The following is a 12,636-nucleotide window of genomic DNA, read 5'->3' as shown; positions in this document are numbered from 1 at the left end:
ATTGACTTTGTGACCTTGGGCAAGTTACACTTCACGTCTGAGCCTCTTTTTCCACATGTGTAAACTGTGCCCTCAATACCTGCCATATTGTCATTAGGGTTATAATGTCATATATGTCAGGTCCTTGGTGCGGTGTTGAAGCACAAAAGTAGGTATGAATAAACTGTGTGGTCGAGGGAACATGGTAGGACCCAGGTCTCGAATGCCATTGCCAGACAGAGCATCGACTCCAGGCTGCCTTTCCACCCCCGGCTCTTCCTCTCTGCCTTGTCTGTTCTTGCACCCCAAGGAAGGGGCAGTAGCAAAGGGAAACTGTGTGCCTGCAGACATTGGTATTCATGTCGCAGCCTGTGCTGGGGATCCCTTCTGCCCAGGATCACTTCTCTGGATGTCCTAATGACTGGTCATGTGTTGGTGATGCTTTTGTCGGGGAGCACAGGTTGGTGCTAGAGAATGGAATCCAGCACCTTGAAGACGCTGGCTCTCCCTTACCTGCTCTCACGACAGACAGATGTGAAGTGTGTGGTTTTGGTGTCCTGTCCCCTCCCAGCCTCCTTCCCTGTGCCAGGACATCTGCAAGCCTTGAACAGGTGCTTTTGCTCCAAGGTCAGAGGTCAAGACTCACATGCAAATGGGAGGGACTCCTGTACAAACTACTGTTCAAGCTGGGGTGTGGGAGCAAGCCAGTCCTAAGGGCTGGCTCTCAGAGAGCGCAGAGGGTGGGGTACAGGTAGGGGGCGAGGGTTCAGAGGATGGACGTGGGGGGAGCGTAGGAAACAGGAGTTCGGGAAAGGAAACAGCAAAGGCAGAGGGGACAGGAAAAAACAGTTTCACCCATTTCACTATTTTTCTGGAGGTTCTCCCTGCCCATCAACAGCCGCTGGATATTCTTCCCACAGTCTGAATGTATGATGCGTAATCCATCCAGGGAGCTGGATGCTCTGTTTTGTTTTTTTTTCAATGAAGCATGTTGTAAAGTGAAACAGTGCCTCTGCCCAAATCTTGAGGGGTTTGAGAGGCATGTCAACATTCTGTGAATCCCAAAATACCGATCTCTGGCCAGATAATAGGCTGCAAAACCAAACAGAAGGAGAAGCCTTGGCTGGCTTTGGAAATCTCAAAAGGGAGGACAGAGGGAGCGAGCCGGAGCTGGTTGGAGGAGGTCTTGAGAACCACGAACTGCATTGGAAAGTTTATTGAAAAATACATTTTTTTAAAAAAAAAAAACTTGTTTATTAAACAAGAAATACAGGTTATTTATAGAAACATAAGAAAATATAGACAAGTACTAAAAAAACAATAATAATCCCCCCTAGCCTCACTAATGGATAAAAAGCCTAGATTCTGGAACCCACCTGCCTGGTTTTTGTAAAGCCGCTTCCCCGCATACCTGCCCGAGGGCTGCAGGTGAATTACCTCGTCTCTGTGCATCTGTTTTCCTCATCTGTAAATTAGAGATAAAATAATACTACTTCAAGGGCAGTTGTGAGAGTTTCAGGAACCTAATGTGGTAGTACTTAAAACAGCTCCGGGAATACAGTAAACACTCTATATAGCTATGAGAATAATATTTTTATTTTACTCTATTTCTAGACTTTTTCCTATGTAATCTATAAGAAGTATTATGCAGAATACCTATAGTCCTATGAAAATAGGTTATACCATGCTCTTGTAACATTTTTACTCCCATGATCATTTTTTTTCAGGGACAGATTTGTTACTAGTATTAGCTAACATGGATTGCCTACAGTTGGGATAAACCTGTGGTAAAGATTTTACATAAATTATCATATCCAATCCTCACAATAACTCCATGGGATGATTACTTTATTACCATTATACAGATGAGAAAATAGAGTCTGAGCGGTTTAAACAGTCGATGTGTACAGAGCTGGCAAGCGGAGAAGTTAGAATTTCAATCCAGGAAGGCTGGCTTTTGAATTTGCCTGTTAGGACTTAACTTAATCTTATGAGAAGATTTAGGATTTCTTTAAGATTTCCTGCAAGAGGCAGGTTTGGGTGTGTGTCCTTGTGTCCTGCAAAGAACAGGAAAGTGAGCGTGAGACAGGCTGCTAACCTATGCTGACAGAGTGAGAGAGAAAACGTGTTCGTGCTCACTCCTTTTTAACCCTTTAACAGCTGTGTGCTCTGGGACACCAGGCTGACAGATGTCTGGCTGGCTGTTTCTTCTTGGGCTTGGGCTCTAATGGCATTTCCAATTTTTACCGTGGAGATCACTCTCTGATACAAAATGGGATCTGAGGTCCAGTCGTGGGCTTCATGTTTTCTAAGTGCGTTTTCTCCAGAAAGAGGGCCTCGAAGCAGTTTTTCAGCGTGTTCTCCAGGGCCTTTGACACAGCCACCTGCGCCCGTGGCTCCAGCCTCCTCACGCTTCCCTCGCCATCCCGGGGTCCTCGTCCCAATGCTCGGATAACCCAGGACGAAGTCGCAGGTATTGCCAGGTGATGAGTCGGCAAGTCTGTGCTCGAAGCCCTGGTGTGGGCGACACAGGTGTGCGAGAGGAGGGAGGCAGTTAGAAGCACGAACACACACGAACGCGGGGCTGCCGACGTATGGCAGAGGCCTCGTGTGCTCGGACGACCCGGTATGAGCCGCATCCGCTCAGCGGGAGGGTCTGGCTGTACCGCAGTTTGGGGCCCGGGGGGAGGTCTTGACCAGGGGCGTGAGAGGATGACAGTGACATTTCAGAAACTAACCTCTCCTCTCTGAATTCAGGAGTAGCTCGGAGAGGAGGAAGGAGAAGTCCCGGGATGCTGCCAGGTGCCGGAGGAGCAAAGAGACGGAGGTCTTCTACGAGCTGGCCCATGAGCTGCCCCTGCCGCACAGCGTGAGCTCCCACCTGGACAAAGCCTCCATCATGCGGCTGGCCATCAGCTTCCTGCGCACACACAAGCTCCTGTCCTCAGGTGAGCCTGGCAGCCTCCCCCCGAGCTGGTGCCGACGGAAGCTCCCCCGTCGTGCGGGAGCGGGGAGGCCCCTGGGAAGGCCTCTGCTGAACCTCCGCCCACACAGAGGCCACCACTGGGGCTCCGTTCCTTCGCTCTGAACCCCTCCTTTCCGGCAGTGACCCTTACAGTGAATACGGCCACGGGGCGCCAAGCAGGAGTGGGACCAAGGGAGCGCATGGGCACCCAGAAGCTGAGGAGGGCAGCAAGGGCCCGGGGAGCAGGAAACGCTTTCGCCAGCTTCCCACTTGGCCGGCCTGCCACCAGACCCACACTCCACTCCAGAGCGTATCTTTAGGAAGCACTTTCGTGCTTATCTTCCAGCTACCTTCTCCAGAAGGGCAGCCGTGTGCCCGTGCGCTCTTTCCCCTCTCACTAGCCAACATGCCAGACAAATCATGTGGTGTCTCTACTCTTGGTGTCCTCACCTGTAAGAAGGGGTTAAAAGCACTTACCGCACAGGGCATCTGTGAGAACGAGAGGAGGCGAAGTCTGCACCGCACCTGACCCGGCCACATTCCTTCACTCTGCAGAGTCCTTGGCGGATAACAGCCTCCCCACAGAACCAGCTAATTCTCACTGTCCCTGGTATCACGGCGACTCTCAAGTTCACAAAACTTTTTTTTCCCCCTTCGAGTTCACAGTCTTCAGAAAACCATTTCCTGTTCATCCCGACCAGAAAGAGGCAGCCTGGGGAGTTTTCCAGTTTCAGATCCTATGTGACAGTCCCGTCTGGTCTGTCGGTTTCATAAGGAAACTGGCAGGTAGTGCCTCTCCCACGTGGTGGAGACGCTGCAGGTTGCGGCGCCCCAGTCGGGGAGCCCGAGGGAGGCAGGCAGGGAGGGGGAAGGTTCTTTTGTGGTTGGTTTTCAGTTTTCCTGAGTGAGCCTGGTGCCTTGGAGCTGGTTGACTCTGCCATCCTGTTATGAATGGCTATTCTGGGAAAGAAACCCAGAGCAGAGGGACTCCAGCGCGAGGCGGGGAGGCCGGACCAGCGTGTGCTATTCTGGGCCCTGGAGCACAGGAAGGATATGGGGAAAGAAAGACTTTCAGAAAATAGGATGACCACTCAGTGGGTCCAAGGGTCGGCGGGCTAATCCTGTACTGCACATCTAGAGTCTCAGAACAGAGCAGGCAGGAGGGGGAGAACCAAGGGCAAAGACACACTCCGTAAATACTTTAAAAGAAACCATGCCAAGGAACGGCGGCTTTGTCATAGATGCGACTGAAGGAACAGTGGCCTGGAGACACCATCAGAGGGCACATGTGTTCCTCTTTCTTTCAAGAGGCTTCTCTTTCTGGACAGGTGAGGGCAGTGTCTGGTAGTGTTGGAATCATCTTTACATATACCAAGAGTCTGCAGTGGAGGACAGACAAGAGACCCTTTCCCCACGCTCAGAAGCATCTCTTCAACTTCCCTGTGGTGATACTTGAAATTCTACTCTTAGACATGAATGCCTTTGGGTGAATCATTGCTTCCTTCCAGCCCAAGGCCCGTTCCTCCACCAACAGAGACCCCAAAAGGAGTAATTTATGCATCCCGGGACGCCTCTCTGATTGAATTTGGACTTGCAGAACATTGGAGAATGATGAGAAGTGAGGTACAAAAATGTTAAGGTGGCTCAAAGCCGCACACCTCGCACGTGGTGAATGTGCACCTGGAATGCAAGTCCTCTCAAATCTGCACTTGTGAGAAAGCGGGGAATGGGAGGGTAGGAGCATTCCGCAGACCTGGTCAGGCAAAGACGTTGACGAGGGCTCAGTGTGGGGGGCAGAGAGGGCTGCTTCCTTGACAAGAGAATCAAAGTTGAGCAGAGGCACCTGGGGGCCAGCCCAGAGCAGTGGGGTGCAGAGATGGTTCTCACACACAGTCCGTGAGTTGTCTCTATCCTTTCTTTTGGTGTACGGTGTTGATTTCCATGCTCTCCCCCACATAATTATCCTTCTCAGTGGTTCAGAAGTTGGCTTGGAGAGGGCCGTGAATCAGAGGCTGGGTCCCCGGAGCGCGGCTGCCTTTCCTGTGTGCCGGCGTGAGCCCCCCGCATGCCAGCCCCACCCCAGGAGATAGGACTACAGCGAGACAGCAACACACCCCTACTTGGGAGCTGTTGCAAGTCGTGGGCACCAACTGCCTGCCCTCTGGCTGGGCTTGGCCCCAGACTGACCAGAGCCTCAGCATGTCCGCTCTGGTCCTCTCTGTCCCGGAGTGAAATGACAGAAAAGGATAAGAAGTGTCTACATTTGGCCATCTGGTCCTGGTGTCCTTGACGGAGCCGTTCTCATAAAACCAGCATCATCCAGGGGAGGAGTAGGAAGTGGATGGCTTTTCAAGGCCCCTGTTCTCTGCCTTCTCTTCCAGTCCTGCCGCACATTCTTTAGACCAATCGTGGAAATCATTTTCAGGAATTACATGTGAGATGGGGTCGTTTGTTTTTTTTTCTTTCTTTCTTAAATCACATTTTGCTCTTTCAAAACGTGGATTCCCGTGGAAAGGAATTCAGGACTTGTGGGCAGATAGACCCCCACTGGAACCTCAGTTGCACAGCCTTCTTTACAAGTTTGCGAGAATCTCTCCACCACCTTTGAGTTTTACTTTCTCATCTGCACAAGGGCAATCCCAGTACTTGCCTTGCTGTGCTATTTGAGGATGGGGAGAAGTGGCTAGAAAAACCCTTATCCTCTTGTCTGCCACATCTGAGGCTCTCCATAAGTGATAGCTTAAAAATAAAAGTTATGATGAACAAGCAAATTGATTTATACTAAGTATAGGCTTCTGGAGAAATGATGTCAGCGGGAACCCAGTGGAAACCCACACTCATACTGTCTTCTTACCCACTGGTCAGCAGTGCCTATCAAAATGCAGAGTAGCCAAGTTTTTCCAAGTCAAAACAAACCACAGATTCATCACTGAAGCATTTCTAACAAAGGTGAGCACCAGGGTTGGCTCACTTTAAAATAGGAAATAGCTGGTTGCATACCTCAGAGTTCAAAAGGCTAAAAAAGACCAGGTTTTGCTTTAGAAAAGTTTCTTCTTTACTTAGTAACACGCTTCCCTTTGATTTTCACAGTAGGCTGTTCTGTGTGGGAATGTTGGAGAGGAAATCTCAGCACTGAGAAATTCAGGCTGGGAGTCGGGGCAGCCGATTGAGATTCGTATCACAGGAAGCAAACTGAAACAATAGCTTTATGATATTAGCTTCCACGCTGGGCAGAGAACAGAACACACTCTGACGGGAACATCAGTGGAAATACCGCTTGATTGTCTTAAATCCTCTTTCAAGATGAGTGCCACAAACCATGACCAAATGAGGCTCACTTTCTGCATTCAGAGGGCATTAGACAGCAGTAAATATGTAAAATTTGTTTTTCACTACAAAATTGATTTTTGGCTTCCCCACACTCAGATGTGGTGAAATCAAATTGATTTTACACGATTGCTAGAGGTCATTGTATAGCAAGGTTTCGAAAGAGAAATGTCAGGTTTATTATTGATGCATTGGCATGAATGAATCGATTCATTCATGCTTTGCCCCACTCACCTTCCAAATCAAGGCCTTTTTCGGTCCTTTTTGGAGAGGAGCTGAGAAGCCAATTCATGCCAGGATGTTAACGACTGAAAGCAGCTAATGTACAATCTCTTCCAGAGATAATGACCTTGTTCAGATCACTCCCTTAACTTAAAAAAGTCTGGTCAATCAGCAGGTGTTTGCTGACCCCAGCCCTGTGCTATGTCTTATAAAGGGTATGCCAGAGGTAAGACAGGATAATAAGTTATGTAAAGAACAAAGGAATGAGTCTCTAATGGTGGACTTTCCAGGCCCTCCGGGAGGCCAGCAAGATCAGGTAAAACACAGTGCCTTCTGCCAAAGATGGGAGGGTCGCCCAAGCCTACCACCAGGTAATGGTCGCAGAGGGTCTATGGGCCTGGGAAAGCTGGAGTGAGGAATTGGTTTCAAAAAGAAAGCCTCTGTAATGATACCTAAGTGGTGTCTGAACCAGGAAGATCACATCAGCATGGTTTTAAGAATGGTCAAAGAACTTGTCAGAGGGGGAAACAAAGAGGGACGATGACCCTCTGCTGGAATAAAGACCGATCCTGACCGGCAGGGCCTTCTCACAGTCTGGTCTCAGAGACCTGGTCCGTAGCATCTCCCCTGCCACCCCGCCACCCTGCCTGCTCACCCCAGATGCCCGGCTCCTGCTGCCCACGGGGTCCCGCCCCACATGGGTGGTGCTGCCTGAAGGAAATGAGCGGTGCTCCGGAAAAAGTGCTCCGAAACCTCAGCCCGCGCATATCCTGGCTGTGGGGAGTCGTCATCAAAGCCTGTTTACTGGGGCTATTTTTAGCATTAAAGAATCTTGTTGTGCTCCTCAGGCTGAGCACGCTTGGTCTTAGCACAGCACCTCTGATTCCGATCCCTCTTCAGAGGGGTCAGACCCTGAAGGGTCCTGGGAAAGCAAGTAACTGAGACCTAGAGCCCATGGCGATTTAGAGACCCCATGGGGGGCTTCTCGAGCACCTACTGTGGGCTCCTCTTTGTTTGGCACCAAGGGTTTCTTCTGGATTGTTGTGTAACCTTATGGTCTTATGGTGGTCTATCTTCGTCTTCCCCACCAGTCTGTAGATGGCTTGAGTGCAAAGATGGCTCTTACACCCTTCCGTATCCCTGATTATTATCCCTAGGACAGGACTGAATACACAGGGACCCTTGTTGACAGATGGCCTGACTGATTTCCTGCCTTGTGCCCAGCATAGGGCAGACACATAAAATAGGGGTATAGTAACAGCGTAGTGACTAGGTGAGTCTTCTACGTGCCTGACACTGAGTCGGAGATTGCCGATGCCGTAGGGAAGATCTGACACTCCAAAGAAAGAGCAGGAGAGGACGCGGAGCAGTCTTCAGCAGAGGGCGACAGGCATGTGCCCCTGGCCCCTAGGGTGAGGGTCTGCCTCCAGCCCTGCAGGCTTCACCCTCAAACCCCAAGCTGACCGTGAGCCGGCCAGGTTCTTTCAGAATCCCCCAGGAGGAAAAGCAGGTGCTGCAGGAGCAAATAGTTCCACAGAGGAAAGAGGCCAGGTTGTCCCCGGGGTCCCTTGGGGCCGGCCCGCTGGCTTCCTGGTCCTCCAGCCATTGTGACTTCAGTTCCAAGATGTTCTGTTTCCATTCGTGGTCCCTGAGCGTCCCTCTCCCTTCCTCCCAGAGGCCGGGCTGGCCGGCTGCTCTTGCCAATTCACCACCTCCTGGAAGCAAGTGTACTGGGCACGGATGGAAACCAGTTTGGCTGGGTTGGAACTGTTAAAAACAGGAAATTTTAAGCAGAACTATTTCCTCTGGGCCTAGTTAACCCAAATAGGGTTGTCTTGGGATTACACCAGATTTTGATGTCAGTGTTGCCACTGAGATCAAAGAAGTTGAAGAGAAAAAAAATCTTCTCACTAGGCCAGAACTCACAGGGCTGGCCTTTGCTGTCTAGAGAAGGTGGTCACGTCTCTGGTGTGATTTAATGGTGCTGGAAACCTCTCCTCACCCATCCCCAAAATAGGTCACCACCTGCCAAAACAGTTGGGTTTCCCCAGCACTAAGGGTCACTCCTAGGGCCTTGAGTTATGGCAGTGATCCTCAACCTGTGGTCCTAGCAGCGTCCACATCATCTGGGAACTTGTTAGAGAAGCAGATTCTCGGCCCCCACCTGAGACCTACTGAATCAGGGACTCTGGGGAAGGGCTCATCCAAGGCCATCTTCATGAGTGTGTGACCTCTGCAGTCCCACAGGGCTCCATGCTCAGAGGGGCCCTGGACTTGGTTAAATTTTTCAACAAGAGGCCCCACATTTCCGCACTGGGGCCCACAAGTTATGTAGTAGCCCCAGGCCCTGAAATCCTTGCTTTAGCAAGCCCTGCAGGGGATGCTGGTACACGCTCAGCTGTGAAAGCACTGAGTTCCATCACCGTCTCTCCTAAAGCCCCTGTTCAGATATGGCCGTGTTAGCTGGAGCACCAGCATTGGCAGTGGCCACGCCCCCACCTAGAACTTGGGCTAGTCATCCCCTGTTCAGCTGACTAGTTAGTTGGCAGAAACCCTAAGCAGGGATCAAGTGTGGGTATATGTGTGGTAGAAGGCCATCCCCAGGTGGTCTCCCTTCCCAGAAGCTAGCTAGGGTGTGAAGAGGAAAGAATTTCCCTCCTTTGTTCCACCACTTTAGCAAAACCAAAGGGAAGTCACCAGGACACTACTCCCTGTAGCCCGACTCTTGGCTCTAAAGGCAAAAGCCCATTCCCAGATGGGCCTGCTCTGTTCTTCTGTTCTCTGGCACATTTGCTGATCTTGTGTCCGGAAGGTGGCTGGTCCCCAGTGCTGCCACTGAAGCCCCTTGGTAGAAACCTCTCCTAATTTGGATTTGTTCTTCTCGAGCAGTAACAGCATATAGCCCAGAGCTTAAATTTAGGGGCTCAAGGGAAAAGAGAACCAAATAAACCCAGTGCCCTCGCAGAGAGGCCCTTGGACCTCATTTCATAGTATCCCTGCCTTCCTTGCCAAGTGGCCCAGAAATCGAATTACATTTTACATTCCCTAGAACAGTCTCAAGTTGGAAGATGCCTTTTAGTTAAGTAAATATTAACTTTTATAAGGGACAAACTACTCTCTGATCCCCTTGTTTTATAAATTAAATGAGGTCTACTTGGCGTGATGTTTGTACTGGATGAAGGCAAATTTTTGTTAAGTAAAGGTATATTTGGAGTTAAATAATACGGTAGGAAAAGCAGGGCTGAAATAAAGTCTGTAGCCTGGGGACAACAGCCAAGAGCCTGGGGCCTGAGAACTTTGTTTGGGACAAGAGCGGAGCCTACATTTTGTTTGCTGTGTTGCAGCTAGCAGAAGTGTACTTGAAAGGCTAGGGCTACTCACAGTGGTTGGTTGGGGAGTGGGTGCCTCCCCAGTTTGCCCCTAGCAACTGCTTCTCCAGCCTGCCATGAGTGCAATGGCCTCCTCGTGCCGTTCTTGCCCCTCTGGTCTTCATTGTCTCTCTGCAAACCTTTGCAGAGAGACGTGCCTTTGCCAGGTGATTCTCCCCAAAGCAGTGCTCTAAGATGCCGCTGCTCCAGGATGCTGCACCCACCTTGGCAGCCCAGTTACTAAGTCTGGGAAATGGAGCCTCCTCTTTGGCCAGATGGGTATCTTCTTAGTCCCCGGGGAGGGAGCTTGCTCCAGGCTCTACCACCTCCATGTTTGCCCAGTGTCTGTCCAACCCAACCTGGCCCACAAAGTTCTTTGGCTTTACAGAGTGAGTGCCTTTTTTTCATGAGCCTCTTCAAATGCCCTTTTGTGGAACAGTTGTCTTTGACCACCTCAAAGTGATCCCATGAGCACTTACTGTCTACATTCCTCTTTGGTCACCCAGCTCTGTTGCCCCTGAGTTTTTACTTAGATTTGCATCTCTGTGTGCTACACATCCCCTCTCTAGGCCTTGAGCAACTTTAAGGCAGCGACAGTATCCTGGAGGGAACAGAAGGGAAGAAAAATCACAGTGATTGGTGGTGTTTTGGGCATTTTAAATACTTATTTAATCCTTACGACTCAAAAAGATAGAAATTATTATTTGCATTGGGCTGATGAGGAAACTGATGTTCAGAGAGGTCATTAGCCAAAGTCGTAGCCTAATAAGGGGAATAGAACCTGTGTCTCTTTGACTCCATAGTCCATAAATGGTTAGGAGTGTATCTGTGGGATTCAGCTGCCTGAGCCTGCTAACCAGTCTTTACAGCCTCTGACAAATGACCGACTGCCGCTCTCGGAGCCTCGTCTTATAAGACGAGACAAAGAATAGTACCTACCCCACAGGCATTGTAGAGATTATATAGTATGTTCAGTGCAGTACCTGATGTGCAGTCATTGCTCAATGTACATTAGTGGGGAAGGCTGTGGTTCCTTATACCACTGTGACTTCTGTCACATCCATGACACCTGCCGCCGTTACCCCTAAGCCCAATAATACGCTGCCACGACAGCCTCACGACCTACAAAGCCCTGTCAGGGTGTCCTCTGTGTAGTGGTGCTTATCAGATACCCACTGCTTGGGCATGTGCTAGACACTTAGATTGTTGGCAGTGTGCGCTTCTGGAAAAGTCCACATAATGCCTTTGAGGCATCCCTGGCAGATGTTTGTCCATGCCAGTCACATCTGTCTTAGTACCACATTCATGTAAGCCATCCGACCCCCCTCTCTTTCCAGTTTGCTCTGAAAATGAGTCTGAAGCTGAGGCTAACCAACAGATGGACAACTTGTACCTAAAAGCGTTGGAGGGTTTCATTGCCGTGGTGACGCAAGATGGCGACATGATCTTTCTGTCAGAAAACATCAGCAAGTTCATGGGACTCACACAGGTGACATCCTCCGCTGGCTCTTTCAGAAAAGGAAAATGTTTCCATTTGGGGGTAGAAATGAGTGGAGGGTTCTGATCGCGTTCCTCCTGACCTCTCCCTGCTTGTGCCCACCCCGCTCCTCTCTCACCTCAGGTTACAAGCCTCAGGAACACAGTCCCAGCCCCTGGTGTTGGGGTAGGCATTGCCGGTGGACAGCTCTGCTGACTAGATTAACCGATGAACCCTTGGAAATCAAGTCTCTGTCATCAATGGCAGTCCTTTGTTATGTCCGCATGTCTGTGGACAGCACTGGATTGGGACAAAAAGACCTACTTCAGTCTGCTCTCTGTCTCCCGACCTGCAAGGTGGCTCAGCTGCCTCTTGGAGACTTCTTCAACAGTACGAATAATTAAGCCCAACCTTGTTTTTTAAACAGGTGGAGCTAACAGGACACAGTATCTTTGACTTCACTCATCCCTGTGACCATGAGGAGATTCGTGAGAACCTGAGTCTCAAAAGTGGTAAAGTATTCTTCGCTGTGTGTTTCCTTCCTTCTTACACCCCCCTGGGAGGGGATCTGCATTCCCTTTGTCTACAAATGTAGGGTTGATGGATCAGGGTCAGCATGATCCAGAAAAAAAAAAAAAAAAATGGCATCCATAAAAGATCCAGTAGAGCTTGTGGCATAGATGGAGGGCACTGGAGGGACTTGTCCTCAGAACTGTCTCCAGCTGGCCCTTCATGGTGCCTGATGCCACGCTAGGAGGGCAGTCCTCTGGGTTAGGACACTGTCTCCAGCAGGTCTCACTGCCTGAGAGGCCAGGTCTCTGCCAAATGGCACCACCCAAATCAGTACACTCCTCTGTCCCCACATGTTCACAAAACCTATTGCTCTTGTCTGTCATTGTGTAACATACCACCCAAAACATGGTGGCTTAAATGATCATTTTATTACCCATCATGATTCTGTGGGTTCTGTGGGCTGTTCTTTTGCTCCATGTGGTATCAGCTGGGCTTCCGTTGTCTGGGGGCCATACTAAGTGGAATGACCAGGACGGCTCCCCCACACCTCTGGGACCTTGCGGCCAGTAGCTGGAGGCTGGGACTCAGCTGCTGGCAGGGCTGGATCTCTCTCTCACGCCATGGAGTCCCAGAGCCCCTCCCTCTCCAGACCTCTGACACATCCACTCAGGGCTCCCGAAGTGCAAAAGTAGAAGCTGCCAGACTTTCTGAAGGCCGAGTCCTGAGACTGGCCCAGCATCACTCTGCCCCTTTGGAGGCACGCGTGACTCATTGGGGCCACCTTT

At 50.3% G+C, this 12,636-nt stretch overlaps 1 protein-coding gene across 1 annotated transcript in view; it reads left to right on the top strand.

Moving 5' to 3' along the window:
- The window catches only part of EPAS1 (endothelial PAS domain protein 1), an 82,903-nt gene that overhangs the window by 43,320 nt on the left and 26,947 nt on the right, over positions 1–12,636 (top strand). Inside the window, exons 2-4 of the mRNA XM_028103997.2 lie at positions 2,737–2,927; positions 11,199–11,350; positions 11,766–11,850. Coding sequence (XP_027959798.1) covers positions 2,737–2,927; positions 11,199–11,350; positions 11,766–11,850 — 428 coding nt within the window. The remainder of the gene's footprint in view (positions 1–2,736; positions 2,928–11,198; positions 11,351–11,765; positions 11,851–12,636) is intronic.

The sequence above is a fragment of the Eumetopias jubatus genome, unplaced genomic scaffold (genome assembly GCF_037043125.1).
Source record: "Eumetopias jubatus isolate StellerSeaLion01/CBP00866 unplaced genomic scaffold, mEumJub1_p1.0 scaffold_9, whole genome shotgun sequence".
Classification (NCBI taxonomy): Eukaryota; Metazoa; Chordata; class Mammalia; order Carnivora; family Otariidae; genus Eumetopias; species Eumetopias jubatus.
The sequence above is the reverse complement of the archived record's forward strand: the minus strand, read 5'-3'. Positions and strand labels throughout refer to the sequence as shown.